This window comes from Mixophyes fleayi, chromosome 4, assembly GCF_038048845.1.
Source record: "Mixophyes fleayi isolate aMixFle1 chromosome 4, aMixFle1.hap1, whole genome shotgun sequence".
In the NCBI taxonomy this organism is placed as follows: domain Eukaryota; kingdom Metazoa; phylum Chordata; class Amphibia; order Anura; family Limnodynastidae; genus Mixophyes; species Mixophyes fleayi.
In genome coordinates this window covers 148122117-148147159 of record NC_134405.1, presented here as the reverse complement: position 1 = coordinate 148147159, position 25043 = coordinate 148122117, and the positions used below count along the sequence as shown (strand labels likewise).

At 42.9% G+C, this 25043-nt stretch overlaps 1 protein-coding gene across 8 annotated transcripts in view; it reads right to left on the bottom strand.

The window, feature by feature from the left end:
• The window catches only part of TASOR2 (transcription activation suppressor family member 2), a 79014-nt gene that overhangs the window by 30952 nt on the left and 23019 nt on the right, over positions 1-25043 (bottom strand). For all 8 annotated transcript variants that reach the window (XM_075208570.1, XM_075208573.1, XM_075208568.1 and 5 more), the window contains exons 8-13: positions 12224-12296; positions 12050-12124; positions 10202-10969; positions 7649-7855; positions 3877-4828; positions 745-1126 (exon numbers count right to left, since the gene is read on the bottom strand). In XM_075208570.1, coding sequence (XP_075064671.1) covers positions 745-1126; positions 3877-4828; positions 7649-7855; positions 10202-10969; positions 12050-12124; positions 12224-12296 — 2457 coding nt within the window. The remainder of the gene's footprint in view (positions 1-744; positions 1127-3876; positions 4829-7648; positions 7856-10201; positions 10970-12049; positions 12125-12223; positions 12297-25043) is intronic.

Below are 25043 nucleotides of genomic sequence, written 5' to 3'. Positions count from 1 at the left end.
AGATAAATTTACTGTACTACAGACAAATGACGCAGTTTCAAAAGTTGAACGGAATGTTTGAGCATTTTGAGCATGTGTTTTCATTGTGTGTCTGGCACGGTGCAACCAATGTATACACATAATGTGCAAACAAAGTTTATAAAGAAAATAGAATAAGACTCACCCTGGTGGTCCAGCAGTTATTAGGACATATCTGGTTGCATTATGCCGGCCCTTTGGTTTCCTGTTAGTGAGGACCGGAGAGCTGGTAACCTGGTGCACAATACTACTACTCTTCCTAAAGATCCTGCTCTATTCCTGCAAAGCGCCTACAGATAAAAGCTACCAATCTAATCTGTACCCTGACCCTCCTGTGTTAAAACTAGCGTCCTGAGTCAATGCACTGCCTCCGACTCTGAAGTCTTGATTCAAAATAAGCATTGGGGATATGAGGGACCCTTTCAGGATAAACCAGCGAAGAGGTGGGGAAGGGGGGGACTAGTAAATAGGTGCTGTTGCAGCTACATACACTACCATGAAGTAAACGGTTCCAGATGCTGTAGAAGGAGCAAACTCTCCTACAACTGGGATTACCACCGTGGTATCAAATTGACACAGAGTCAGTGACTGTCAAGTGGCAGAGAAGGAGTGGTCAGTAACAGTAGGGTGCCACCGGTAAGAGGCCCCAAGACAAATCTGGAAAACCACTCCCCCAAACAGGGGGGCATCATGTCACAGTTGGGCAAGATATAAAAGTCATCTCACCTTTGTTGGTATGCCATAATCAATGCTTAAATCTTCTGGATGATTCTTATTTTGATTTTTCTCCAATTTATGCAATAAAGAAGATTCATGCAACTTTCCTTGGCAAGGGGCTTCAGATTTTTTCCCCATAGAGGGATTTACATTAGTATTCTCAGTATCTGCAGCACACAGCTCAATAGCATCAGACTCCACAATTTCATAAAATTCAAAAGGGTCAAGAACAGTGTTGATGGAGACATATTTTGCCGGGTTGCTGTGCTCCACCACTTTCCGTGAACTGCAGTTCAGTTGCTTGTTAGGTTTGCTGTAAAACAGAGCTAACCACATGTGCAGGATGATTTTCACATCTTCCACCTTCTCCTTTAAGTGATGGTTCCATGATCTAAAAATATAAAATGTTGTATGAGCTACCACCATGATCCCTAAGAACGTTACACATAAAATCAAAAGGTTCATTATCTATGCATAAAATGTGATTGAAAGATAATCATAGACGGCTTGTGTGGTGTGCTGTCACCTTCTCACCACACTAGCAGGCTGGAATGCAACTAGAAGTTATCTGGACGATGGACCCAATATCTCATCCGATTAGGCTACCGACATGTGAGACCAAAATGAACAACAATATTGTAGCTCGAAGACAGGCCTGCACATGGCCAACCTAAAACATCATTTTGGAAGTTTGCATGATGGTGCAAAACCCCACATTATGATAAAACCAACCAGTCAGCCTTCTCCATATTTAAAGCTCCACCTAAATAAGTTGTTTGCTTTTGGACAACAACCCCATCTTCATATAAACTGTACCCTCTCCAACCATCAAAAACCCATTACTTGGTATTATGTCCCCTCGAGATTACAAAAAATATACCCACAGACCAGCGCTGATTGTTGGAGAAACTGTGGTCAGACGGGAACATTCATGCATATATGGTGGGACTGTCCGGGGATCCGCTCATACTGGGCAGCAGTTCTTGCTCTAGCCTCAACAATCCTAAATGCCCACATACCACCTGACCCTAAGCACATCTTACTACCACTACCCATTCCAGACCTTACTAGATCTGCTCACAAACTCTTTAGGCACATCATCAGTGCTGCCACTTGTCAAATAGCGGCCTCTTGGAAAAGCTCCACACCACCAACACTCCAGATGGTCTGCAGTCGGATCTGGCACACTTACCAAATGGAGCACATTACTAGTGTGCTGAGGGGCTCCTCCGTCTCCTTCTACAAAACTTGGACCCCATGGGCCATGTATCACAATCAATCTCCACTTCAGTTCTAGTGGAAAGATATTCCTAAGCAAACATACTTGTTCTCTTACTGGATGCGTGAATCACTTACACCCCCCCCCCCCCCCCCCCCGTCCCTCCCTTTGGTCCCTGTATACCCCCCCCCCTTTTTTATACCCTTCAAACTTGAAAAGTTAAAATAACATCTTTGCAATATTAGATAGATAAATATACATTTATCTCCCAAGTGCGAGAGAACCTGTTGTATGTAAACATGTGTTATTTATTTCTGTTTAACCTCTCGAGATTCTGTAATGCATTTTCTATGGGAAAAGATGTTTCTAATAAAAAGTTAAAAAAAAACAAAAAAAAAAACCATTACTTGAAGAGAAATGAAGCACAACAGCGCTTGGGAGGACTCAAAAATCCAGTCCTCCACAAAGCTCGATTAAAGAGGATTGGTCAGATCGCACTCTGAGCTGCAGTAAAAATCAGCAGGCTGCTTTGTGATCTGACTCCAGGTAAAATCATATGCTGCAAGAGTGATAGAGGTAATGTAAAATGTACAAAGCTTATGAGTGCATAAATGACAGCTAAACCTATAAACCAGTGGTCAAAGTGGGAATTTAAAAGTGCTGGTATGGAAATGAAGAGATTGGTGGGCCGCCTAAACTCCTAGGAGCTGTAGGGATTATGATAGTGTGAATATAATGAGATGCTTTTTAAAGTTATACAGTAGAATATAAAAATTATAGGATGTAAGTCTATCCGCCCAGTGTTCCCCACCTTCCCCCCCCTCATGTTTACCTTTAACATCTCACATCTTCCTACATCTCTCTAATGTTTCCCATGTGTTTGTTCACCTCCTCTTTATGTCTTTCTTCTCCTTTCCCTTATATGTTTTCTTGGTCCACACTCTTCATGTACCTCTATTTTCATCCCAGGTAACCCCTCCTCTCACTCCCCACCCGCTCTTCTTTGTGCCTTATTATTCGCTTCTCCCCCTCCCTTACACCCTGCTTCTGTCTATTTACACCTGCTAAACTAACTTTGCTTCATTGAAAATATTAAAATGTTATTATCGGTTAGAAGAAGAACAACTTATGGGTTCTATTGGCTGGATTTTCCCCTTTAGGCTTGATACCCCTCATTTTACACATTTAACATTGACAATAGTTTGCTATAATTCTTTCCTTGCATTAATACTAAATGTTAACAAAAATGTCTCTACACTAATTCATTACCCGCAGTATGTTTGATCAGCCCGAACAGGACAGAGATCAGTGCAACGGGATCTTTCCTCCATTAGAAATGTGCGTGCATGCCGGCATCATAACGTGCACACTCTATTCTATTAAAGTCAAAGGGAAATACCAGGGATAGGGGGAGGCTCTAAAATTTTATAGTACTCAGCATAATAAAAGCCTCAGGTGTTTAAAGATGTACCAACAGGATTGATGATGATTACCTCATACAAAAAAACAAGCCATCAACAATTGTTTGTATTATCAGATATCATAAATGATTGATTACCTTAAGAACAGAATAATTTTTCCATACTCAATTACACAAACTGTCATAGGTTTATGAAGGACTTGCCTATAAATTTTGCTACCATTGAAATCGTCAGAGAAAACTAGAGAACACTATTTGTGCCTGTAGTCTATTTATCAATATAAAATAGATACACACAAAATGGCAACAACAAATACAAAATACTTTGCCCTATTTTCATTAACACTGATTAAAGACAGACAGCATTGTTTCCAGGACAGTGTACATTCATTGTGTGACAATGGCTACTCACATTTACCCTCTATATTGAATACATAGTAGTTACACATAAACACAATTAAAAGTAAACACATTAACATTCAAACAAGTGAAACCTACTTACCCATGTAGTGCTCTGTTTATAGTTTTTTCTAATGGATCACTGGTAAATTTGCTGTCCAAATCAAAATCATACTTTGCTTCCCAGCTGAAAGTAATGATAAACTTGTCCTCCAACTTTGACACAGTCCGTGGTTGTTTATCCACAGCCGGAGACAACTTTTCACTGGTCACAAACAGAATCTCCCCTGGAAGGAATACTTTTGATGATTTCTCAGCCACCACTTCAGTAGCGGGAGTTATGACTGTTGGCTCAGCAACACTCTGAACAGGTTGCTCATTGGCCTCTTTTGAGGAGTTATCTGGAAACTCCTCTAAGGGAAGCTGAGAATAAGAATGCTCCAAGCTAATTTTACTTGTGGTATTAAAACGTGCTTTCGCCTTAGCAGCTGCAACATGAACTTTTAGCGAGATTGGTTTTTCATGGTTTTCAATACGTTGCTGTGATGCAACTGTGTTCCCCTGTTTGGCATCTCCCTCATTTTTAGTTTGATCTTTTTCACCTTCCAATATCTGTTGCTCAGGCTCCTTGGATGCAGGACTTGGAAGCACAGATAGGCTGCAGTCCTTCTGTGTATATTCTACAGTACTTGCACTGTTACCTGTGTTGGCCTTCTCACTGACCACCGGCTCCTCTCTAGATGCAACACACTCACTCTGAACATAAGGAAAGCTTGAAGAACAAAATGAGTTTAGAGCCAGGTCTGCCAATAGATTTAGAGCATGTGATTCATACATGCTTATTCTTTTCTCAATCATACTGTCATCAGGAATCTGAGTAAAAAGAGATGATTGCTTAGCACTTAAGCCAAGATCTGCATTAGATTTACTGAATGGGTTTATCTGTTCAATGGCATCATTCTTCACTGTTTCTAGTTTATTAAATTGCCTTCCAGCCTTTTCTCCATGTTTCTCAACCGGTATCCTAAAGTTTTCTGGTGACCCGTCTCTGTCTTCTGTAAAAGGACAGAAAAACACGTACTTGTTAGACTTATGTTGTTGCTAATATATTTTACCAGGTATCACTAGTGTCCCAAAATAAAAATGCTTAACCAACAAGGATTCGGCACCAGCGTTGCTAATATACTGAACATACAAATCTTGATTAGCATTTTACACTATATGCCATTTTAAGATGGATGAAGTTTTAATTTCCACTATGACATGATAAAGATCTTATAGGGAACAAAACATTTCTTATACATTTTTGTGCCAAAAAGAAGTGGGCATCCACACTTATTGTTAAATACTTTTCTTCAATGCGGCTGTTGGACACATGCAACAGGTTATGTTTCAACCTCTTGGATGTAGCATGCTGGGGGGAAAAGAAAAGAAAACCCAACAGAGGAGCAAAGTAGAACAGTGGGCCAGCATTTTGGGAAGGCTTGATTTGTGTCACCCCTATATTGGAGAAAGGGAACAGTAATTGCAAAAAAACAAACAAAAATAAAATAAAAAAACCCTTTTCTTCTTCATTAGTATGTCAAAAAGCCAACCCATAAGGGACAGGAGGGGGTGGGGATTCTAGGAATGAACAGGCACCGGGAGGATCTTCCTGTTGAAAACAGCCTCCGTTAGATGCGTAATGCTTCATTTTGAAAAATATGCTCACAAATTTCCTCCCAAATCCAGCAATAGATCGAATGAGGAAGTTTCACAGCCCTTCTTTTGCCCAACAAAAAGTATAAACAATGTCTGATCAATGAAACTCCTGTCTCCTGGACAGGTAAATTCGAAGACAGAGCACCACATCCAGTACGTGTAATACTTTCCTCTTAATGTTTCTGAAGGATATGTGCTCAAGGATGTCATGAACAATTCTTGTTTGATGCAAAAGCAGAGGACTACTTTAGGCTACACATGGCAATATACAAATGACAGACTTGTGAAAAACAAAGAATGGGGACCAGTGAGAAAGGGCTGTCCAGCTTGGCAACATGTCTATCCAAAGTCAGGAGCAAACTTAAACAAAGTCTGGCATTCCGAGATCGCATGGCCAGTCTGGGGCAATGAACAACACATGAACAGCACATGCAACCGTTCTAGCCTGACCTACTGCAACAGAGAAGTACAGTGAAACAGGCTAATGAATAAGAATACACCAGTAAGATACATCACAGAGTGCAAGTGGTTTAGTTGTGACATCAGCAATTCCCCTTACCCCCTGCTTGCCCGCCCCAGTTGTCTACCAGAACTCAAAAGATTTTGGGATGAAGTGTCCACTCACTGGTGTCTAGGTGCTGGTAACTCACAATTATCCATCCCTAGAACACAGATCATTTAAAATGATCAGAATAAATAATGCCACCCCACCGCAGAGCTTTAAATGCCTCCCTCCCTTAAGGAATGGGAGCTGTGGGCAAGACTTGATAGTTCATGTAAGCCACCATAGTGGCTTTGTCAACAGCTTGGACCTTAAGAAGCACAAACCAGTGGTGGAGACAAAGTTTAAATGTAAACCGCCAGCAGCCCCTGGAGGCTGTTGTCAACCTACTCGCTGATAGATGGGACCTATCCATCCATCACCCAAGGGAGACAAGAAGCACTAAACAGAGACAAAAAGGGACATGAAAGATGCTTATGACCTCGTTCCACAAGCGATTTCTTGCTTTTTGGAAGGAGTGCTGTGAAATTGCACGTAAGTAACTTCCTCCACAGTAGAGACCATGATTCTTACCAAATGCCTGCAGTATCAAAGAAATAGAACTTTGAAGGAAGTGAATTGTGTTCTGAGAAAGACACATCCGCTTGAGTGCTGTGTGGAAGAGCAAAAACAATCACGATCCCTTAAGGACAGATGTTCCACAATGAAGACCATGATCTTTGTGAAGACTATCAGAGCACATGACGGGTCAAAGGGGAAAAAAAAATAAATGTGAAATATGACACCTGGTAAGTGAAGTGGAGAAAGTGTTGACAATCCTCCCAAATGGATTTATATAGATACGCATCCTTGATGTCTAGGGACCACTTCAAGATGGAGTTGCTTTGGTCAGTGATTCATGGAAATAACTTGTCAAGGACTCACAGGTGGCACTAGGTCGTGTAAGTCTGAATTGGAGATCTTAAGATTAGATCCAAAATAGCTGGCTTCACATTGAAGAAAGGGGCAAACATATCCTTTTTTGCCACTAAAATTAAAGTGCAGTTTCCAGGCTAACACTCACACACAGGTAAGAGGGTCAGCCTGAATTGTTTAAAGGGGCTGGTTTCTAAAGTATAGCAATCAGGAGAGATTCAGCCAAAGTATCCAACAAAGTCATGCTGCAGCAGCTACACACTTCCCAAGCAACGCAAGTGATTCCATGTGCAGGTGCAGAAGCCTGGTAGTAGCAGCGAAAACACCACTCAACTGACACCAATTTGGTCAAGCAGTGCCAAAAGTAGCAGTGTTAACTTGTTGCAGACAAAAAGTGAAACCACCATAAAGAGATGGTTGACTGCGGTGATCCTAACCACCGTGTCACACACTAATCAAGTGATTTTATCTTTATAAGAAATTTCAATTTCACAACAACAATATTTAAAAGATTATAACTATATGAAAATTAATTATACCAGCACTGGAATTCAGAATTATGACTTATAATTAAATATATTTTTCTTTAGAGACTTTATTATACTGAATTCTCTTTTCTACCATGAGCACATACATAATTAATTATTTTTTATTCACTCCTCTTGAATTCACTTCACAGTTGTATTAATTGTGCCTACATTGTTTTGATAATTATCTCTCCCTATAGTACCCCTGGCATTCCCCTCTTCAGCTTTACCTGGTTCAGAGACTTTATGTCTTGGAGGTGTATCAAGCACAAGGAAGTGGTCTTCGGGTGCCAATATTTTTTTCCTTGGTTTTCTTTTAACAACTGTACTCTTAGGTGTTTTGCTACGGACGACCTCATTTCTTTTGCTTAAAACTATCTTTTCCGGCATTTTGATTTTCTCATCTTGCACAAACTCAGCTGTCAAAACTTCGGCTCCTGTCGACACAAGGTGAAATGTATTTGGTAAAGTTTAAAATATGACATAATTACCAGATTAAAGGTTTTTGCCTTTTTATATGTTGCAAAAAAGCGAGGTATGCAGCAAGGTTATTTTGAGGTTCTAGTCACATTTATGCCACTTTTATAATAACTAATGTGACAGTCAGGACATATAAATACAATACTATACATTTATGAAAAAGCTTACAAAAAAACAAACCCCGAATATATACAAAAGGAGTACAGTCATGTAAAAAAAAAACAAAAAAAAAAACAGTCATGTAAAGCTAAAGACAGAGAAAATATAGGGCACTAAACACAAAAATAAAAAAAACAACACAAAAAACAAGGAGCAGGAAAGATGAGAAACGAAAGGCACACAAAGATAAAAATATAAATAAAAAATATAAAAGGGAAATAGTAAAACACACCTATGGCTGTACAATATAAACACCTGCCACATAAAAGGATGACAAAAGTAAAGGCTGTGGTTTATTTAATGATATCTACAGACCCAAAAATGCAGCTGCAGCCAAATTCCAACTAATTTCAGCTAACCAGAGGACCCCTCATCTCACACACTGATATGCAAATGAGCCACCTCCATCCTTCACTTTTTCAAGCTCTGGCTCTGCTCCTAATGTGTGCATCAGAAAGATGAACAACAGATTTTTTCAGACATAATTAGCCACAAATCTGATCTTTCGGATTTGGCCACATATGCACTGCCAAACTGAACAGGTTGGCAGTTGGCAACTGAACATTAGGTTGTGTCCCCAGATTCTACAAGATAACAGCGTAAACATGTATGGACATTTTTAGATACTTTTTAATCATCTAGTGTGTGCAGAAATGCTGAATACCAGTGCTGGGAAACTAACAAGTGGATGCCTCAGAGGGAACTTCTGTGTGATGGAGCTAGAATTATACACTAGGGGACAGGAGCTACAGTACACACATTTTGAAAGCAACCAAACTCTGCGTGGAGAAGGTGTTCCTTCTCTTATTCTGCTACCTACCCCTTTCAATCTGTGCAACATGCTCATCTTGATATTACCCCTTAACCATTATTCATAGAATATATATATATATATATATATATATATATATATATATATATATATATATATATATATATATATATATATATATATACACATACATACATATACATACACACAAACTACACTACCTACCACAAACACACACAGGTTAAAACTTTATCAGAAGCCAATTAACTTACCAGTATGTTTTGTATGGGAAGAAACTGTAGCACCAGGGGAAGCCCACGCAAACACAGGTAGAACATACAAACTCCCCACAGAATTGAACCCATGGTCCCGGTGCTCTGATGCAGCAATGCTAAGCACTGTGCCGCCCATCTTAATACCATGTTGTCATAAGGGTTGTGTACACAGTCTATACTTGCATCTGCTATGAAATGCTCCCGTGATAAGAGGATGCCAGCAGGCACTGTGTATTAAAGCAAGAGAAGGATCCTTCTCCACTGAGAATTTATATTATTACAGAAAGTGTTTGTTCAGAATCTCCTTTTCCCCAGGGTGTACATCTAGCCCCAAAGCACTAATCTTTCCTCACAGACCTGTACAGATATAGGAAGCACACACCCATTAATATCAATTTTCCAGTAGTGCTTATATTTAAAAATAAACAAATTTGACTGTGAAACCCAAGATTTAACTCACATATCAGGAGGACAGTGTAAAGCGGAGGGTTGGGAGGAGAGGTATATGCATGACACAGTGTGGGAGAAATTCACTGGAAAATGGCTGCAGCACAGTAAAAGATAAACAGTTTTCACATGAGGATTTCTGTATAAAGCCCTGAAAACAGCCAGGAGAGGATGATCTGAAAACGGTTTTGTGGGTATGTAGAGTTTATTCAAATAAATAAAAATATTTGATCTGGTAAGTTACAGATGGACAGCTTTAATTAAATTATTTTAAAAAAATAAAGTTATCTACATGTGTGCGACTTCATCTATAGAATTATTAATTTTAAGATATGTGAAAGCATAGTGTGGAGACCAGCTTATGCATAACTTAACTGGCTAAAGAGTCTACCTACACATCTCTGATGCCTTTTGTAAGGATCAACCACCCAGTTGAAGTGTGAAGAAATACAGTATTAAGTGATTGTCAGTTTCTACAAGTACCAAGCAAGCCAATTAAGTGATAAGCTTGGTGCAGCAGGCTCTTTAAAACATATAACCTAGGAGGGATTGGTGTCACTGTCACAAGGAGACCTGTGCTACATCCTTTACAAATAACAGATGGTGCACACCTGACTACAAAGAGAAAGAACTCCCATGAGATTACAAACCTCTCTTTCTCCTCTGTGGAAATGGATCACAGGCAAGTTTCACAGTTCCTTTGCTTGAAGAGCCAACTTGTACAGTTCCTTTGCTTGAAGAGCCAACTTGTTTTTGATCCTCAGAGAGTATCTTTCGTCTTTTGATCGAAGCTTGGTTCTCACGTGTCTCAGTGGAAACCGGAGCAGCTTTGTGCGTAAGTTTTCTTTTGCCTTTCTTTGCTCTTCTCTTTCCACCTTTCTTCAGGGCGATTTTTTTAGAACTCTTTGCTATGCTTCCATGCAAAGCATGGTTTCCATGTGGGTTTTCACTGCCAGCCTTAGCTTCTACTGCCAAAGACAGCTTAGTTGCTGAGGCTTCAGCATCATGACCTACTAAGGTCCCTCCATTTTTCGAACTTTTGTCACTAGAGATTGTGGTCTCAGTCAAGAGGGTGGACACTTTTATTAGTGGAATACTAAAATTTACTGGGGATGAAAAGTAAAACTGCAGACGAGAAAAGGCCAATTGTCCACACTTTTCAGGAACGTCATTTTCGTGACTAGTAAATGGAAATGGAATGCCACTTTCCTCTGCTTTTACATCAGAGGAACTCTCTCTCTTCTTTTGGAGAATTGCATATCTTTTGAAATAGCGTTCCACCAAGGAATCCGGAAAAATATTTTTGTTTTTTCGCATGTGGCTTGTTTCCACGATGGCATACTGAAGGCCTGGCAGCAGATTAGATATTTTCAATGAAATGTCATTCGAGTTAAACCTGCATTTCCACTCTTCTCTCTCTATAGACAAAACAGTGAGATACAATCTGTCAATTAATTGTATTTTGTGTTTATCTGTGTATTTTTTAGTCTTAGTCATTTATTTGTCTTAGGCATTTTAAGTTGTTTTCAACAATTCTCCCTTTTGAAAATTCTTACTTCAAGAACGCTGTTACATATTTGCTGTTTTTGAATGTTTTTATCATGTTGCCTCCTCAAAACTGTGTAAGTTAATATCATGAAGATTTTTCTCTTCTGGTTATCACTGGATCTGAGAAAACTCTAACTGTTACATTAAATGGTTATAAGCATTTCCCTATAGAGATGTCAATATAATGCCAATTCTGGTACAGCCCATACACAAAAAAAGGTCATTCGTGTACAGAGTCAAATTTAGATCTAGGCTCAGAAGGTTTGTGTCTACAGCAGAACTGCTGAAGGGGGCCACTATATGTGGATACCTTCCTTCCCCAAGCTCCACCTTGTTTCTAGTAATCTGGGCAGCTACCCTCAAACACTTCCTAATGAGTTCACACCACGTCAGTGCACATATTCTCACACACAGCAGCTATGTTCTTATTGGCATCCCACTTAATACTATGTAGGGCACGGCTGTCATTTCCAGGTTGGGCTGGAAGAAGCACCTGGCAACAGTTATTGAAATATATTTAAAACTCAAAAAGGGTCTGGGAGAGCACGGAAAAAACAAAATTTGCAGCCACAGAGAAATTCTGCACTACTAGGATTTGGACTGCTCAAGAAAACTAGCTGAGGCTTGTTGTGTGACGGTGGAATGTAAGAACACTGCACTGTCATTACCATTACTTGAACAAGGCCCCAGATCACATCAAACTAGTTCCTGTTAGTACAAGGTTAATTATATCCTTTTTGTACTTTGTCATGGCCTCATATTTAATGATCAAACAAAATCATTTGAGCAGTGCATGGGTCATCGCTAAGGGCACAAAATTGTATAAGCTCCCCCAATGTAAATCTAGCCTCACATGACCAGTACATAAAGTTTTATATGGACTGATTAAAACATTACAAAATTTATAGAAATCACGTTAAACATTCATTAATAATGGAAAGCTTTGTTACCTCTTTTATTCAACAATTTTGTATGAGGAAATAAAAATAAGGCATTAAGTTGTGAAGAATCTCTCTTATCGAAACCTGCAAAGAAAAGCAAAAATGTTTGTGTATTTTTTGTTTGTTTGTTTTTTTTTTTTAAATAAATTATTCTTTATATAATTTTTCATGAGAGAAACTTACCTTCATTGTTCTGAAGTATGGAAGAGGTCACCAAAATAAGAAATCCCTGGTCATTTAATACTTTGATTATCGCCTAAAAGTAGATAACAATTATAAATGAAATGAGAGTTTTGAGCCATTACATACAAAACTAGATGAGTAAAACAATAGGGAGTGCAGTGTGTTATAGGAGTGAGAACTCAGGACAAATAGTTATGCAACTTGTCTAAAAAGTGTTGCAAAACAAAAAAAGTCAGATTGTAGAGTGTGTAATTTGCCAAGGCGGGATTGAGGTTCTCACAATTCTCCTGGATCTCTCTGCTGCATTTGACACTGTTGACCACTCTCTCCTCATACAAACGCTGCAATCCCTAGGTCTTGAAGGCACTGTCCTATCCTGGTTCTCATCCTACCTATCTAATCGCTCTTTCAGTGTTAATTTCTCTGGATCCACCTCTGCTCCGCTTCCTTTATCAGTTGGAGTTCCACAAGGCTCAGTCCTAGGTCCTCTGCTATTCTCTATCTACACCACTTTTCTTGGAAAACTAATAAGCTCCTTTGGATTTCAGTATCATCTCTATGCGGATGATACACAAATTTATCTATCCTCTCCTGATCTTTCACCATCTGTGTTGTCTCGCGTTACTGACTGTCTTTCTGCCATTTCATCTTGGATGTCTTCTCGCCAACTCAAACGCAATCTTTCAAAAACTGAATTAATAATATTCCCACCCAAGAACAGAAGGCTCCTGCCTGACATTTCTATTTCTGTCGATAACATGACCCTAAATCCCACCCAGCAAGCTTGTTGCCTAGGTGTAATCCTTGATTCACAACTGTCGTTTATTCCCCACATCAACTCTATATCTAAATCATGTTACATACACCTAAAGAACATTTCCAGCATTCGCACATATCTGACACAAGACACCGCAAAAACATTAATTCATGCACTCATCATCTCCCTCCTTACTGGTCTTCCCAAAGTCAGACTGGAACCCCTACAATCTATTTTGCACGCAGCTGCTAGACTGATTTTCCTTACAAACCGTTATTCCTCTGCTGAGCCACTCTGTCAGTCTCTACATTGGCTGCCTGTATTTCAACGAATCCAATATAAAATTCTTCTATTAACATACAAGGCCATCAACAAAATTGCACCGACATACATTTCCTCACTTGTCTCGAAATATCTCCCTACTCGACACCTCCGTTCTGCACAAGATCTACGTCTCTCCTCCACTCTCATCACATCCTCCCATTCTCGGTTACAGGATTTTTTCCGGGCCGCACCTACTTTGTGGAATTCCCTCCCTCGCACAGTAAGACTTTCCTCTAGTCTTCAAACCTTCACTGAAAACCCACCTCTTCAGACAAGGTTATGATATTCCTCAACCATCATCTTAATTTCCCTAGATTACCCTATTGCCATCCTCTACACTGCTAACGCAAGACAACAACCTTCTGACCAACATTGCAACACACATAGCCCACTCAGTACTTTTACCTTTGCAGTCTGGCTGGTCCATTGTGCAATATGATGTAGCACATGCCCTAACTCCCATTGTCCTATAGATTGTAAGCTTGCGAGCAGGGTTCTCTTACCTCTCTGTCTGTATGTATTACCCAGTATTGTCTTATTAATGTTTGTTCCCAATTGTAAAGCGCTACGGAATTTGCTGGCGCTATATAAATAAATGTTGATGATGATGATGTGCAAGTACCATAAACTACATCCTGGTAGTCTATAACTGGCATTAGCCTCTGAAGTGTGATGCGTTTTCTGGGGATATGTAAAAGTTAACATTTGGATTTATACAGCAGGCCTGGCTAACTAATAGATACCAACTAAATGGCATTTGTAATCAAGACATATGCCCAGATGTTTACATTTACGATTTTCAGCTTATAGTTGAAGTTTGTTGTAATCTGTATCTCTGGCGACGGACACTTTGCTAAAACAGTATTCATGTTGTTGCGGATAAAGGCTAAAATTGCAGAGGTTAAAAAAAAAAATTTTGTAGTACATTTTTATGGTCAGATAGGCCTAACCTGCACATATACAAGATTGAAGAGTCTGGAATCAGATTTAAAAAACTGTGGGTAAGCCATTGAAGAAGAAAAAGAGGATTTTTACTTACCGTAAAATCTATTTCTCTTTCTCCACTGGGAGACACTGCCAGACATTGGGGTATAGTAGTGGGATTGGGAGTTTAGGCACTAAAAACTCTATGATTTTTACTCCCCTCCTCTGCTATGCCCCTCCTCTCCAGTAGATACCTCAGTTTTGACTAACCAAGTGTACTATAAGGTGCTGCCCCAAAGGGCAAAAGAATGTAAATAAAAAACATTCATAATCAGATCGTCTACAGAGCAAGGGAGGGAGCGCAGTGTCCCCCAGTGGAGAAAGAGAAATAGATTTTACGGTAAGTAAAAATTCTCTTTTCTCTCTCCTACCACTGGGGGACACTGCCAGACATTGGGGACATACCAAAACAGCCTCTATGGGAGGGAATGCTCTGCACGCAATACTTTCCTGCCAAAGCTCGCATCAGAAGATGCGAAAGCCTGCAATCTGTAAAACTTTACAAAAGTATGAACAGACGTCCAAGTGGCCGCTTTGCACAGCTGTTCAGCTGAAGCACCATGGCGCGCCGCCCAGGACACACCAACAGCCCTGGTTGAGTGAGCCCTAAGCGTCAGAGGAACTGGCCGAGATGCTCGGACATAAGCCAGACTAATAGTGGAAGTGATCCACCGAGCAATAGTCTGTTTTGACGCCAGCCAACCACGCTTCTTGACGTTGTATAAAACAAACAGATCCTTTGTTTTACGAATTGAGGCTGTGCGGTCCACATAGCACCGGAGAGCCCTAACCACATCCAGCAGATGAAGATCGTAATCAACAAAGTCAGTTGAAGAAGATAAATCCGGACGAAATGCCGGAACCACAATCTCCTGGTTGAGATGGAACCTAGACACTACCTTTGGAATAAAGGAAGGTTTAGTACGTAACACCAGAAATGGAGAGCTACAACAGAGAGCTGCCAATTCTGACACTCTCCTAGCTGAGGATATAGCTAGAAGAAACACAGTCTTCCAAGACAGATGGTGAAATTCTGCGGTCTGAATGGGTTCAAATGCAGGAAGACAAAGAGCCCTCAGTACTAAATTCAAGTCCCAAGGTTCTACCGGAAGAGAAAATGGGGGTTGAATATGAAGGACCCCTTGTAAAAAGGTCTGAACCTCACTCAGAGACGCCAATTTTCGCTGGAAATAAATTGACAGCGCAGACACCTGAACTTTAAGTGAACCCAGTCTGAGTCCTTTATCCAGGCCCTCCTGCAAAAAAGCCAACAGTCTAGACAGACTAAACCTAGATGTATGGAAACCTTTGGATTCACACCAGAGGATATAAATCTTCCAGACCCTATGATAAAAAACCGAGGAAGATGACTTTCTTGCCCTAATCATGGTGGCAATAACCAGTGACGAAAAACCCTTAGCCTTGAGCACTAAGGATTCAGAAGCCACGCCGTCAAAGCCAGCCAATCTAATTCGAGATAGTGAAGGGGACCCTGAACGAGCAGGTCTGCGCGCATGGGCAGACGAAACGGTTGATCTGCTGACATTCCTAGTATGTCCGAGAACCACGCCCTGCGAGGCCAATGAGGGGCTACTAAGATTGCTTGAACGCGTTCTCCTTTCAGCTTTTTCAGAACGGGAGACAGCATCGGAAATGGTGGAAACAGATACACCAGCCTGAAGCGCCACGGAATCGCCATGGCATCTGCTGCGTATGCTCAAGGGTCCCGGGACTTTGCACAATACCGAGGGACCTGACAATTCAGTCTGGAAGCCATGAGGTCTATTTCTGGTAGACCCCATCTCTGGACTAGAAGAGCGAAGACCTCTTTGCACAGGGACCACTCCCCCGGATGAACTTTCTTCCTGCTGAGGAAATCGGCTTCCTAGTTGTCCACTCTCGGGATATATACAGCCGAAATCTGGGGTACATGATGTTCCGCCCAGATTAGAATCCTGGCAGCCTCTTGCATGACTGCCTCGCTGCGAATTCCTCCTGATGATTTAAATAAGCCACGGCCGTGGCATTGTCTGACTGTATCTGCAGGTGTTTTCCTTTCAGAAACCCCAGGGGCTTTTAACAGAGTCTTGTGAACCGCTCTCAGCTCCAATACATTTATGGGAAGAGTTGACTCCTGGGGAGACCAGAGTCCCTGAAACCTTAACGGTCCCGTGACTCCTCCCCAACCCGAGAGACTTGCGTCCGTGGTGACTAAGATTCAGGGGCCCGATCTGAGGGTCTGACCTTTGCTCAGATTGCTCGTGGAGAGCCACCATGCTAATGACAGTCGAGTTAACAGACAGGCGGATGAACTGCCTGTCCAACTGTTCCTGTGACCCCGACCATTTCCGGAGAATCTCTAACTGAAGAGGTCGGGAATGGAATTGGGCAAACGGAACCGCCTCGTACATCGACACCATGGTCCCTAGAAGTTTCATGCAGGAGAGCATGGACACTCGAGGGCGATCCAATAATACTCTGGTTCTCCGCTGGAGGGCGATGATCTTTTCCTGAGGAAGGAACAACCTCTGAACCATTGTGTCGAACACCAATCCCAGAAAGCGCATGCGCTGAGCTGGGATGAGAGACGATTTTGGCACATTCAGAATCCACCCATGGTCCTCCAAGAACTCCATTGTGGTCTGAACCTGGCGAGATAAAATCTCTGCAGACCTCGCCTTTAAGAGAAGGTCGTCTAGATATGGAATTATCGTGACTCCCCTTCGTCTCAGGACACTTGCCATAACGGCCATAATTTTGGCGAACACTCGAGGAGCGGAGGCCAGACCAAAAGGGAGGGCTCTGAATTGAAAATGATCGGAACTCACCGCAAACTTCAGGAACTGATGATGCTGTTCCCAGATGGGAACGTGTAAATACGCATCTTTTATATCGATGGAAGCTAGAAACTCTCCCTCTTCCATCCCTGCAATGACTGTCCGTAGAGACTCCATTTTGAATCTCTGGACTACCACCTGCTTGTTCAAGGACCTGAGGTTCAGTATAGGGCGGAAAGTTCCGTCCGGTTTCGGAACCAAGAAGAGATTGGAGTAGAACCCCTGACCCCGGCACCCGATCCACCCACCACTCCCGCACCCTGAAGCTTCGCCACTGCTTCCAGCAGGGCCTGACTTCTGAGGGGACAAGCGGGCACCGGTGAGGAAAGGAACCTTGTTGGCGGAGACTGGATTAAGTCTATAACATAACCCCTCGACACCACTCCTTGAATCCAAGCGTCCGACGTGACTGACCACCACTGGCGCTTGAAGAGAAGAAGCCGTGCCCCCACCACGGGTACCCGTGTGGGGGCCAAGGAGTCATGCTGCAGGTTTATCACTGGGACGCGATGTTCCCCGTCTGGGAGCGCCCCTACCTCTGCCGCCACCTCCTCTGGAAACAGCCGGCTGACCCCTTGGTGGGCCACCACGGCCCTGAGAGAAGGAGCGAAAGGACCGAAACCGAGCTTGACGCGGTTTACGAGAGCCCATGGGAAGACTATTACTCTTACCTCCTGTGGCTACCTCAATACTTTCTCAAGCTCCGGCCCAAACATAGTGACTCCATCAAAAGGCAGGATTTCCAAGGACCTCTTTGACTCAACATCCGTCGTCCACGAACGTAACCATAGGGAACGTTGTGACGCCATAATAAGGCCACCAATTCTGGCATTGACCGCTACTGCGTCCATGGATGCCTGTCCCATATAATCCACCGACTCCTGAATGTGCTCAGTGAGAACCAGGAGATCAGGTAGCGGAGCATTACTCTGTATGGCCGAGATCAACTGCTCTGCCCATATCTGCACCGCCTTATTTGCCCATGCAATTGCCATAGTGGGCCTAAACAAGCTACCGGAAGCAACATATGCGGACCGGAGAGCATTGTCACACTTTTTGTCAGTGGGGTCTTTGATAGATACTCTCTCCTGGGTAGGAATAGCAGAGGAAGTGGACAACCTGATAATCGGTCTGTCCACCTTAGGAGACGCCTCCCATTTAATACAATCCTCTGCTGAAAGCGGGTTAAAAACTCTTAAATCTACCCGGCATAACGAACGGTTTACTTAGATTTAACCAAGCGACCGTCACAATCTGCACCATCTCTGATGACGGTGGAAAAGACATAACCTGAGATTTAGTCCTTTTGAAAATTGAGAAACCTGAGGGAGCCGAGGGTGTAGGGTCAGCAAAACCAAGGCTATGCCTAATACCTAACACCAGACTTTCAATATTACCCACCGAGGTGGTCATAATACTCAGTGAGTCTTCCTCCTGAGTATCCAAGTCTACATCCCCATCTGATGGGATATCTGAGCCTGGGCTACGACCCTGGATTACATCCAGTGAAGCCCCTTCGGCTCTCTGGGAGACCGCAAGTAGGCGATCATCACTCTGAGTCAGAGAACTCTGTGAGGAAGTGCCTGCAATTTCTGTCAGGTCACTCCCCCCTGCTACATGTGTGGAGCGCTGCCCTGCAGTGAGAGATACCTGAGAGTCTGTAACCACATTCTGACGTATCTCTGCAGCCTGTAACATCACCGTAGTAAACTTCTCCATGGTTGCAGCAAAGGATTTAAACCCAGGTGGCTCTACCATGGCTACCGATGTCTGAGCTGGGGCGGGACGCTCCTGAGATCCGGCCTCACAAGCAGCGCAAAGGGCACCTTTTTCATGCTGTCCTTTTGGAAGTTTTACTTTACACATGGCACAAGTAAAATACAATGCAGACCCTCCAGAGGATCCCCTGTCAGAGGACTCTTTGTTAGACATTACTGGTTAAATACAGTAAAAACTGATTATAACTAGACAGATAAATGATTATTGTCTAAACAGTTAATGTCAGAATACAGCAATACATAATTTGTAGCCAGATCTATATACCCGGGTACAAATCAGCCCCAAAGTAACTTTTAACCTCTCCCGCTAGGCAGAACAATCAACCGTGAATGTTTAAAATGTTTTTGTACACAAACAAACACAGGATTTAACGATACCAGTCACAGAAGAGGTAAATGAGAGGAGAGAAGCGACATGCAGCTGCTTGATATGAGCTTAAAATAGCGACTCCGCTGTGCAGGATCCTGAGAAGTGCGGGAAACGAAGGTCCCCCTCCGGCTCCGCCCTCATCAAAAAAATGTCTGCTCCTCTCTAAGTTACCAAACGGCTCATCTATAATATGGCTGTCGGTAACCTCTCCACAACACGCTTGTTACAGTGCCCAGGAGCGTGTGTGTTGTCTGCCCTCTTCATGCAGCGCCGCTCTCTATCATAGAGGGAGCGCTAATGGACCCCCACTGCTCGTTCTCAGGGGAAGGTGGGGGCATGGAGGAGGGGGCTTGCCGGCTAGTTCGTCGGCGGGGAGAGATGGATCCTGGATCTCCCCCGCGCGACCTATTTCTGTGGCGCGCTGAAGAGGACTACCTCCGTGGGCACCTAAAGCCCTAATGGTGCGATCAATCATCTAAAAGCTCGCTTCTAGGGGATGAACTGCCGGCAAGACAGGTGAAATGAAGACCCGGGCATCAGCCACTTCTTACCTTGAGCGGGGATTAGGGTGAAGGAAGCCCAGGACTATTCACCCTCTCTGGGACTTAGGATCGATCCCCGCGAAGCACCACTAAGAAAAAATAAAATAAAAACGTGACAAACTATCACTAAGAAAGTATAGGCAGGAGCCTATACCAAACTGGCCTAACTCCTAAGGCACTTAAAAAAAACCTGAGGTATCTACTGGAGAGGAGGGGCATAGCAGAGGAGGGGAGTAAAAATCATAGAGGTTTTTGGTGCCTAAACTCCCAATCCCACTACTATACTCCAATGTCTGGCAGTGTCCCCCAGTGGTAGGAGAGAGAAGTCCTTTTTCAAGGACTACCTTTTACAAGGTAGTCCTTGAAAAAGCTTAGCGAAACGTGTGTCGACAGTAGGCTGGATGCATGCCTAACATTATTGAAAATGCATATACTATTAGACTAGATGAATTTACCTAATCTATGAGTAGTAATCAATAATAGGGAACCTACTTTCTTTTATTTACTACTAGAACAGTGCACCAATTTTAAAAAGAGAAACAAAGAACCTCTCTGCAGGAGAGATAGAGAAGTCAGTATGTTGGATGGATGTCTTACTAATTGAATCTGTATTACTATCAGACTACACAAATTCATCCAAGGACTGAGGAGAGGGGAAATAAAGTATCCCTATGTAGGGTAGTTAGAGAAAGGTCCCTATTGCATACCCATATAATTGAGAAGGACCATTACAGATTAGTATAGGATATTCTGTAGTCAGTCTCTGCTACATATACCTCAAGATCCCTATGGAGATTTAACAGTTTAACCCTATACATTTTCTACTCCTAGAGATATCAGAAAATATATTCTTGTCTTTTAGATGATATACAAGTCTAGCAGCTATGCATCCAGTGTTTTAGTACACATTATTTCACCTTACTCACCAGTAATTTAATACTTCGCTAATGTTAACCTATTTTTTTATATTAAAATAAAAGTTATATTTTAACTAACTTTGATGTCCTACCAACCATCTCAATTATATTTAGGGAATAGGTGCACCATATCATATAACTTCTAGCTCTCTTTTTCTACTTATCCATAAGTTATTGGTAGCAGCCTTTATGGTATTTATCAGAGGATTCTGAGATCAATATATGAATGAGGGTTTTTTTTCCCCTATCAGTGCGATAGTATTTATTTATTTTTTTAAAGTCATTGAAGAAGACAGAAAGCAGTTATGTCCCCAGAACAGAGCATTAAGGGACTCCCCACAGGTAACAAAGATGTATAGAGTTGGAGCCTGAGAAGCCTTTTTAATGGAGGAGTTCCTACATTGAGCACTTAACTTGCTTAGCTGTAGAATGTGATTTACAGTGTTAAACTCCTCTGCAAAAATGTAGGCATACTGCACCAGTCAGCTGTCCATGCACTATACCACACTGAATTCATTGCAATTTGTTGTAATGGTTGTTACTGTGGAATGGTATCAGTAGAAACCAGTCTAAAGCCGACGGAAGAAATGTGTAGTTTTGCAAAAGTTGCTGTGCCAACATCGAACAACATTATTCCATTACTTTGGATAAGATCGGTAGTAGAGAAGTAGGTATGCGGTTTGAGACAGAGTTTTTTTTCACTACTTTTAAGGATAGAAATGATGCTAATTGTTCCCCATGCCTTGGGAATTTGGTCAGATGACATATAAGACTTTTGTACTTACAGTAAAGTCTCTCTTAACACAGTTGGGGACACTGCACACCTTGGGGTATAGAGAGTTCTGTGGGAGTAAAGGCCCTGAAAACTTGTCTAGCCTGCTCCCTCCCTTCTATAACTAACATAGACACATGAGAGAGTGAACCACAACCAACAGAACATTCAACTGAATTGTCAGAATAACAAAACAGTGGGAGCGCAATGAACCCCAAATGTGTTGAGAGAGAAAGAAATTTAATGGTCAGTACAAAAATCTTATATTCCTTTGCACATACAGTTGGGGGATACTGCTCACCTTGGGGATATTCAGAAGCTGCCCCTATGGGTGGGAATGCTTAGCCTGAGTGGCACGAAAAACTGCACGGCCAAAACATGCGTCTTTGGAAGAAAAGAGGTGCAAACAGAAGAATCTGGTGAACATGTGAACAGAAGATCAGGTAGCTGCCCTCAGGGCCGGATTAACCAGAAGTCTAACTGGGCTACAGCCCAGGGTCCTCGAGCATCCAGGGTGGCCCTTGACAGTGCTCAGCGGCATTATTGATCGGTGTGAGGACGACCTGCACCGATCAAGGCTGCTGAGCCTGTCACTGTAGTAATTCCGCGGCGCTCAGTAATCTCCTCATTGAAGAGATCTTGTGAGTCTCACTCTCACGAGATCTCCTCAGTAAGGAGCATTAAGTGCACCGCAGAAGGACTACAGTGACAGGAGGAGCACAGAAAGAGGTAAGTGCTTGGGGAAGGGCGGCTCACAGGGGGCCTCAGGGGAGAATGGTGGCCCCCTTAGCCCAGGGGCCTCCATTCCCTCAATCCTGCCCTGGCTGCCCTACACAACTGCTCAAGTGAGACCCCATGACACGCCGCCCAGAAGATGCTGACACCTGGTGGAATGGGCAGAAAGGCTGTCAGGAAATGGAGATCTCTCTGAGTTCTAACGTGTGGAATCAGTAAACCATCTTGCTATCATCTGTTTCGCGGCTGGCCAGCCACACTTACATACATCATACAATACCGGGAGACTGTCTGTTTTCCGGACGATGCTGTACAGTCCACATAACTAATCAAAGCTCTAACCACATCCAACAGCAGAATAGAACCCTGACTGTTGGATTGCAAATCCCAAGGTAACACAGGAATAACAATCTCTTGATTGATATGGAACTTAAAGGCCACCTTCGGTTAAAAAGAAGGCGTAGTACGGAGGACTGCATGGATGTCATGAAAAATCAGGAAGGGAGAGAGACAAGAGAGAGAGTCGCCAACTCGAAAACACGCCTGGCTGAAGAAATAGCCAGTAAAAAGGAAACCTTCCAAGTAAGAAGTTTCAAGGAAACAGTTTCCAGCGTTTCCAACGGAGGGCGACTTCTGTAGAGTCGTGAGAACCAGGTTGGGATCCCATGGTGCCACTGGAGGAACATAGCTGAAACTTTGACATTAAGGGGCACCAGAACCAAACCCTTATCCAGACCATCCTGAATGAAGAAATTAACACCTTTTGTTTCTCATACCAACCATGATAATTGTTAGAAGACATTTGTTTCCTGGCCTTGACCATAGTCAGAATAACCTTATCCGAGACACCTTTTCGCCGGAGAAACAAGGTTTCAACCCCCAGGCCTTAAAAGCCAACTGTGCCAGGTCCTAATGGAAGAAAGGATCCTGGCTGAGAAGATCTTCCCTGAGAGGAAGGCGCCAAGGTGGACCCACAGACATGGCAAGAAGATCTGTGTACCATGTCCTTCTTAGCCAGTTGGGCGCCAGAAAGAATCAATGGATCCTTTTCACACCTTATCTTTTTCAATACCCTGGGTAACATTGGATTTGGAAAGAATAAGTACAGAAACCTGAAATTTCAGGGTACAGTCAGTTATAGCATCTGCTAGAAAAGTCTGAGAGCTCCGTGTCATGGCACAATACTTGCCGACCTTGTGGCTCAGCGGAAAGGCCATTATGTCGACCTCCGGCTGACCCCACCGGTGTACTATCCGAGCGACCACCTCCAGGTGAAGCGACCACTACCCTGGATGGAGAGTATGTCAACTCAGATAGTCAGCCTCCTAGTTGTCAAACCCTGGGATGAAGACCGCTGAAATAGCAAAAACCTGCTGTTCCACCCACTTCAAGATCCTGGTCACTTCTTTTATGGCCAGAGAACTCCTGGTTCCTCCCTGTTGATTTATGTATGACACAGTCGTGGCGTTGTCTGACTCAATCCGAACCGGTCGGCGTTGCAGACAAGACTGTGCTTGAAGCAGTGCGAAGAAAAATTCCCTCAGCTCAAAAACATTTGTGGGCAACTTTGCTTCCTCGTGTCCAGGTCTTTTGCAATCGAAGATTAAGAGACTGGCATCAGTGGTCACCACTGTCAAATTCCAAACCGAGAAGGGACGTCCCCGATTGAGGTTTTCCGTCTGCATCCACCAGAGCAGGGACCAGGGTGTGACACACAACAACGGGAAGAACTGACCTTCCAATCAAGGGTCCAATCTGGACCATTTTGCAAGGATCTCTGTTGGAACTTTCGAGAATGGAACTGAGCAAACTGAACTGCCTCGAAGCACAACACCATGCGCTCCATCGGCTTCATACACTGAAGAACTGAAACGTGCTTGAGAGACAATAGTGTCTTTACCTGGTGTCAGATCATCTGAACCTTGTCTGGGGGCAGAAGCACCATGTCACAGCAGGTGACTTCTTGAAGTTGATTACCCAGCCGTGTGTTTTCAGGGTGTCCATAATCAGGCGCAGATTAGACTGGAGCCAAGAGATCGACTCTGCTTTTATCAGGAGATTGTCCAGGTAAGGTAAAATAGTCACCCCCTGCAGACGTATCTGCGGCGCAATGACTGCCATCATCTTTATGAACACCAGGGCGCAGTAGCCAGACCAAAAGGAAGAGCTCTGAACTTAAAAATGGTCCTGGTCCGCAAACTGCAGGAGATTCTGATGACCTTCCCAGATGGGTATGTGAAGACAGGCATCCTTGATGTCCAAGGATGCCATGAACTCGCCTCTTTTAGTATCACCTCGTATTTCTTGTATGTGCCATCTCTCAATGCAGCAGCACTAGGCAGGGGAATAACAGTGGACTTTGCCAAATGTGTAACGGGAGCATCCACACTCGGTTGAGTCTCCCAAGACGCCACCTCTGAGTCTGGAAAAAGATAGTAAAGGCGATACAGTCTGGGTATCTGAAATTTACTGTCTAGTTACAGCCTGGCTTCCCCCAAATTTCCAACAACTGGGGAAAAGGAGGGAAAACACTGCTCTTTTCTAATTCCTTTTGAACATGGACACCTGAGGAGGCGCTTGTTCAACTTCTGAGATGTTGGAAAACCATCTTACAGCCAAGATCAGGTCTTCAATTCCCTGTCTACCGTAGGAATCCTCCTCCCAAACTTTACAAATCCTCATTATCAGACTCGTTTTGAACTTCTCCATCCTCCTGTATAGATGTATCTGTATCAGAATCTCCCAAATCCTAGGAAAAGGGGTAACTTAGGCGTTTATGCTGTCTACCCCCCGGGAGAGGTTCG